General features: G+C 42.5%; 1 protein-coding gene across 1 annotated transcript in view; it reads left to right on the forward strand.

The window, feature by feature from the left end:
- LOC113814191 (uncharacterized) overlaps positions 1-7,500 on the forward strand; it is a 10,238-nt gene that overhangs the window by 2,085 nt on the left and 653 nt on the right. Inside the window, exons 2-5 of the mRNA XM_070114700.1 lie at positions 545-693; positions 2,145-2,925; positions 3,220-3,348; positions 6,814-7,500. The exon at positions 6,814-7,500 is cut by the window's right edge and continues 653 nt beyond it. Coding sequence (XP_069970801.1) covers positions 545-693; positions 2,145-2,925; positions 3,220-3,348; positions 6,814-7,340 — 1,586 coding nt within the window. The 3' untranslated portion in view covers positions 7,341-7,500. The remainder of the gene's footprint in view (positions 1-544; positions 694-2,144; positions 2,926-3,219; positions 3,349-6,813) is intronic.

Consider the following 7,500-nt stretch of genomic DNA (forward strand, 5'->3'; position numbering starts at 1 on the left):
CACACACAGATACACAAACACACACACACACGCTCATACACACAGATGCACAAGCACACACAAACACACACACACACACACACACACACACACACACACACACACACTCATACACACAGATACACAAACACACACAAACACACAACCCCCCCCCCCCCCACACACACACACACACTCGCACAAACGCACGTACGCGCACATGCATATATCGACGGACAAACACACGTACACAAGTATACACGCACAAACGCAAATACACACCAACGCACTCAGACGCCAACACGCACCCATACACACACACACATTAACAAGCACTCACACGCACATATGATCGCATACGCAATCGCCTTACACCTTTAGCTCCATTCTATAAAAAAAGATTATAAAGTAAGAAAATAAAGAAATATATATATATATATATATATATATATATATATATATATATATATATATATATATATATAAAAGAGTCCTTCCCCATTCCTTCTCATCACACCCTCACAACTCCTCCCTCCTTCCTCCTCATCTCCCTCTCCCTTCCCAGACAGCAGCAGCAGCAGCAAGGACCCCGACAGCACCAACGACGACAGCGGAGGCAACAGCACCCTGGGAACGTCTTACGATTTCAACATCTCCGAGGTCTTCCAGTGCAATAATTTCGGGATAGTCGACTGCTTAACGTCCGTGATTAAGGTACGTGAGCGAAGGAGGAAGAGGAAGAGGGATAGAGAAGAGGGAGAGGGAGAGAGGGAGAGGGAGGGGGATAGAGAGGAGGGAGAGAGAGAGAGAGGAAGAGAGGGAGAGGGAGGGGGGTAGAGAGGAGGGAGAGAGAGTAGGGAAAAGGAGCGAAGGAGGAAGGAGGGGAGAGGAAGAGAGGGATTAAGGTATGTGAGCGAAGGAGGGAGAGGGAGAGAGGGAGAGGGAGGGGGATAAAGAGGAGGGAAAGGGGGGGAGAGGGAGAGAGGGGGGGAGGAGAGGTGGGAGAAAGAGAGGAGGAGAGGTGGGAGAAAGAAGGAATTAGAGGGGCGTATTGGAAGAGGAGAGGGATAAGTAAGAGAAGGGAGGGGAAGGAAGGGTGGGAGGGATGGATGGAGGGAGGGAGAAAGAGAGAGAGAAATAGAGATGCCAAGAGAGAAGGGTGATGATGATAATAATCATAGAATGATCGTGATATTGATAAAAATAACATCAATAGAGGTGATAATACGATAATCATAATCATGTCATTATTAATACTACTATTGCTACAGTTATCGACATAACCGCCAATGCTATTATTGCTAACGATAATAATGAGGGTTATAAAAAGAGAGAAAAAAAATACTAAAGCAATGCTAGCAATGAGGATGAGAACGATAATGATAATGATGATACTAATATTGGTATGAGTGACGATAATAACTGTGATGATAATGATAATAGGAAGAATAGGATGAGGAAAATAATGATGATGAAGATAATGATGATAATGATAATGATGAAGATGATGATGATGATGATATGATGATAATGATAATAATGATGATAGCAACGACAACAAGACCAACAATGATAATGATAATTATTATCATTGCCATCAGTATTGTCATTATCATTATTATAACAATAATGATAATGAAAGTAATTATAATACTGATAATGATGATAATAACAATGATAATGAGAATAATAATGATAGTAAAATGTTGATAATGATCATAACCATAATGATAATGATAATAACGACAATAATAATGATAGTAAAAAAAATGATAATGATCATAATAATGATAACACGGCGACCTGCAGCGTCTGCGTTCTCTGCACTGACTGTTGCTTCCATTGCCACTGCATTAGCGCGTGCAAGGGAGCAACAGCAGGAGACGTCTGTGGCGCCGTTGGCACTCTCTCCCTCGGGCTTTCCCTTTGCTAGTCTAAAGGAAAATTAGTATCAGTGTCTCTCAGAGTCGAGTTCATACATATATGAAATAACGATAATGGTTATGATCATGATGGTATAAACTTATGATGATAGGGATAATAATAATGGTGATGATATTGATAAGGATAACAATGGCAATCATTATCCTCATAGCCAGCAGTATAGGAACGATCCTCATGGAGCCACCTCCAAAGTTACTAAAGACCCCCCCCCCCCCCCGCAGGAGCCAGACACGGACGACAGCGAGAGCTGCAGCAGCGACTACGGCTCGGGCCTGGGCACGTCCCCGCCGGCCAAGTTCTCCGACACGGATTCCGCCATCGAGACCCTGGCCGTGTCCTCCGACCTGCCTCTGAAGGGCTTCCCGACGCCCCGCCCCTCGGCCCTCGCCCGGAGGAAGAAGCCGGACATGGGGTCGATCCGCTGGCGGAGTTGCGCCGAGCTCACGCAGAAGTACCGTCCGTCGCCGGCGTCGTCGGTGCTGAAGCGCCAGTGGTCGGACCGGTCCCTCCAGGCGCGCCTCCAGGAGCAGGCGCTGAGGGGCATGTCCGTCGAGGTCTACGACGGCGACGTGGGCGTGTCGGTGCTCACCCTCTCGAGGAACTCGTCGTCGGCGCTGAGGAGGGGCCAGAGGAACGCGAAGGCGGGGCCCGAGGGGGACGTCGCGGCGGAGGTCGAGGCCAAGCTCCTGCGCGACGAGTCGGGGGAGAGCCAGGACCTCCACGACTCCCTGGCCGTCGAGGCCTCGGGCTCGGACTTCGAGGTGGACGGCGAGGAGGAGGACGAGGCGATGGAGACGGACGAATGCGCGCCGGTGACCTCGACGGGGCCTCCGCCGGGGCCGCGCACGGCGTCGAGGAGGACCAGGACCAGCAGCAGGCAGCGCAAGTCCACGGGGCCGCGAGCGAAGATGTCATCGAAGGGCAAGGAGCAGGAGGGCAGCGTCTCCAGCACCACGGGCAGGGGAAGCGCGAGCCCGGCGTGCGCGAAGAGGCCTCTCAAAGGTACTAAGGACAAGACTGATGATAATGAGCACGGGGCTTAAAAGCAGTAATATCAGTTTGTTCTTATCATTAATAGTATCAGTATCAATATCAGTCTTGTAGATGATTTAAGAGTTGCAGTAATGATATTATTGTCATTATCTTCAATATCATAATAAGCAATTCAGCAACATCATTACTGCTGCGGACATTATCAATTTTCTCATGATTTCTACAAGTTCCAACAATAACATAAACGTTGCATTCCAACCATCATGCTCTTCAACCTCATTTTCTCCTTTCCTCCTGAACAAGACGACGTGATGCTGGCCATTAAGATAGGACACATGAAGGACAAGGAGATGGACCACGTCTTAGGCATCCAAGAAGACGACGGCAGTGGCCCAGGTCTGAGTGAGGAGGAGCTCGAACTCTCCACCTCACGTGAGTTAGCGGGTTACTGAGCTCGTTTAGCCGTCGACGTCGCTTATGTGTGTTTTGATTTGCTAATTGGCAACTGGATGGTAATGCAGTGCTTGTTATTGTTGTTGATGGGATTGTTATTGTTGCTATTATCATTATCATTATTAATACCATTATTATCAGCATTATCACTATCCATCATCCTCATCCTCATCATCATCATCAATCATTATCATCATTATCATTACTGTTATTATTATCACCATTATTATCATCATAATTGTTGACGTTTTCATCACTGTTATCATTATCATTACCATGATTATTATTACCATCAATAGTATTATTATCATAATCATTATTACTTTTGCTATTACTATCATTAGTATCGTCATTACTGGTATTGTTAACATCATCATTATTATCATATTCATCGCTGTTATCATCTTCATCTTCATTATCATTGGTATCAGCATTATTATTGCTATTTATATAGCATTATTGGTATTAACATGATTGTTATTGTCATCATTATTACTATCATCATTATTTTTGTTATTGCTATCATCATCATTTTTGTTATTTTGTTATTACTGTTATTATCATTATCATTGATGTTGATATCACTATTATTATCATTACTACTACAACTACTACTATTATTATCAGCATCATTATTATTATCATTAGCAATATCATGGCTGTTATCATTATCAATGGCATGTTGATTATTGTTATCGTTATCTACATTATCATTATCATCTTTGTTATCATTAGTATTATAGTAGGAGTAGTAGCAATACAAGTATTATAATTACTCTTATTGTTAATGCTATCATTATTATTGGTAGTATTGTTGTTATAAGCATTAATGTTGTAGTTATTTTGTTGTTGCTGCTGTCATCATCGTAATATTCATTACAGTTATTATCAACCTAAAATGCGTCTTAACATTTTTTTTTGTTATTATTATTGTTGTTACTTTATTAGTATCAATGTTATTACTGTTATTGTTGTTATTATTATTATTACCATCATTATTACTATTATCATTGTTATTATCATTATTATCATTATCATCATCATCGTCAGCATCGTCGTCATTTCTATCATTACCATTATTTTTTTATGATTATTATCATTATTATCTTCATTTATATCAGTAGTAGTAAGATTATCATCATTGTTGTGATTTCTATGATTAATACCATTGCTATTACAATCATTGTTATAATTAATGTCATTATCATTATTATCTGTGGTCATTATTCATTAATAATGTTGCAGTTATTACCATTATTATTGTGATTATCATTAACATATCATATCGATATTATTAAATATATAAATCATTAACCATCGTTATTATTGTTATTGTCTTTATTATATTGATATTATCATTATTGTAAGATTATTCATGTTTCCATTATCATTATTGTTATCATTATTATCAGTATCATTATTGTTATCACTATTATCATTATCCTTATTGTCATTATCATTATTGTTATCATTATCATCATTATCATTATTGTCATTATGATGAATATCATTATTGTAATAATCACCATCATTATCATCCGAAGCAGTAGCTCTTGTAGTAGTAGTAATAGTAGCATGATTGTTATTATCTTCATTGCTGTTATTATTATGATCGTTGTTATTGTTATGGTAGTCATAATACTGATGATGATAATATCACTGATTATCATTACTTTTATCATTCTTATTATTTTTATTGATATCTTTCTTATTACTATTGTTACTGACTTCATTTCTATTATTGTTATCATTATTATTTATGATATAGTTATTGTTATTGTCATTATTATCCATAATATTATTTGGCTATTATCGTTATCATCATCATTGTTATTAATATTATCTATATTATCACTACTGTTATTATCATTATCATTTCGATTTTTGCTATTATTATCACTGTTATTATCATAATCATTATCATAACTATTGTTACTATCATTATCACTATCATTATTGTTACCATCATCATTATTATCCTTATTATTTCTGTTTTTTATTATGATTATCATTACTATTATCATTATTATTATAACTATCATAATTATTAATATTATCATCATTATTGATACTGATTAATAGCATTGATATCATCATCATCATTGATATTATCATTATTGTTGTTATTATTATTAATAATATCACTATCATCATTATCATCATTATTATAACTTTTGAATGTCTATATGGAAGATATATCATCGCTAAGTTCTTCTCTTTTCTGTCTATACTCACAAGCAGACTCACATATACGCACACACATAGGCATATACACACGCACACACACACTTTACACACACATACACACACACACACACACACACACACACACACACACACACACACACACACTTATACACACACACACACACACACACACACACACACACACACATACACATACACACACACACACACACACACACATGTACGTACGCACACTAGCACTAACACAAAAAAAATCCTCTTCATTTTCCTCTATCTCTTCCTTCTCTTCTTCCTGCGCCTCTTTGTCTTTTTATTTCGCTATACCTTCATTATTATTTTCTTCATTTCCTCTTTCTTCCTTCCTCCTCATTTTCCTTTTTCCATTTCCTTCTCTTCCCTGTATGGTCTTTCGTCATTATCACATTTTCCCTTCTCCTCTTCGTTATATTTTCCAGTCTTCCTCTCCCTTTTCATTCTTGCACTTCTGTTCAACAATCTGTGCATCTCTTCTCCGGTTTTTTTGACGTACCCTCTGTGACATTACCCTCGTTCTTCAACACATTCAGTTATACTCAATTCTCCGAACTTATCCCCTTGTTCTCTCTCTCTCTCTCTATTCTATCTCTCTCTCTCTCTCTCAATATATCTACTCTGCTCTCTCTCTCTCTCTCTCTCTCTCTCTCTTTCTCTGCCTCTCTCTCTCACTCTCTGTCTGTTTCTCTCTCTCTGTCTCTCTGTCTGTTTCTCTCTCTCTCTCCCCCTCTCTCTCTCTCTCTAATATACTCTCTTTCTCTCTCTATATAATTCTTTCTCTCTCTCTCTCCATACCTCCCTATGTATATATATATACCTCCTCTCTCTCTTATATACTTATATACTCTCTTCTCATTTCTCTCTCTGATTTCTCTCTCTGCTCTCTCTCTCTCTCTGTCATTCTCTTTCTCTTTTACTCTCTCTCTGTCTCAACTCCAGCCCACACTTGTTACTCCAAGCCGCTCTCTTCCCTTTCTTCATTTAGCCTCTCTCTCTCTCTCTTTCTCCTTCTCTCTCTCTCTCTCTTCCTCTCTCTCTCTCCCTCTCTCTCTCTCTCTCTCTGTCTCTCTCTCTCTCTCTCTCTCTCCTCCCTCTCTCCCTGTGGTCATTGCAGGAGTCTTGTGACGAGCCCTAAGCCTCTCTCTCGTCTTCTTCCCTCTTCTTCCCCCTCGCCCGTGTCTAACCTCTCCTTGTCTCGCCCAGCCCCCCGCCCGGCCCTCCCAGCGCCGCTCGGAGAAGTTCTCAGCCCCCAACCGCACCTGTGGTCGTTGCAGAAGGAGTCGCGGCGGCGGGCCCCTAAGCGCATCTCCGAGGCGTGCGTCCACCGCGTCCACCCGCACCTCAGGGACGCCGGCAAGTCCGTGAGCAAGGCCGTGCTCATCGCCCCCGCCGAGTTCCGCCTGGGGAGCTCCGGGCGGGACGCGGCGGCGGCGGCGGCGGCCAAGCACGTCAGCGTGTCCGACACCTCGCGGACGTCCAGCACGAGGAGCAGCAGCCGGCCCTCGAGGGTGTACTCCGGGGCGTCCAAGGGCGCGACGGGGGACTCCAGCGCGGAGGACAGCGACGCCTCCGGGGCCGAGCTGTCCGAGCTGGAGCGCTGCGTCCTCTCGCTGACTCACCGGAGGAGTCAGCTCAGGAAGCAGGACACGAACGCCTTCCTGCTGGCGCCTGCTGAGTTCCGCATCAGCTCGGAGGACATGTCGGCGCTGCCCGAGATCTTCCGCAGCTGATGCGGTCCGCCGAGAAGCCCGTCGGCGCCTCCGCCTCCGTCTCAGCCGCGCACTCGCCGCCGAGGGGGACCTGCCTCGACGACTGTACAAAGCCTGCACCGGGACTCGTAGAGCACACGGATTTCGGCCGCACGGAAACACGCGAGCACCCGGACGCAGA

Source organism: Penaeus vannamei, chromosome 36 (genome assembly GCF_042767895.1).
Source record: "Penaeus vannamei isolate JL-2024 chromosome 36, ASM4276789v1, whole genome shotgun sequence".
Taxonomy (NCBI): Eukaryota; Metazoa; Arthropoda; class Malacostraca; order Decapoda; family Penaeidae; genus Penaeus; species Penaeus vannamei.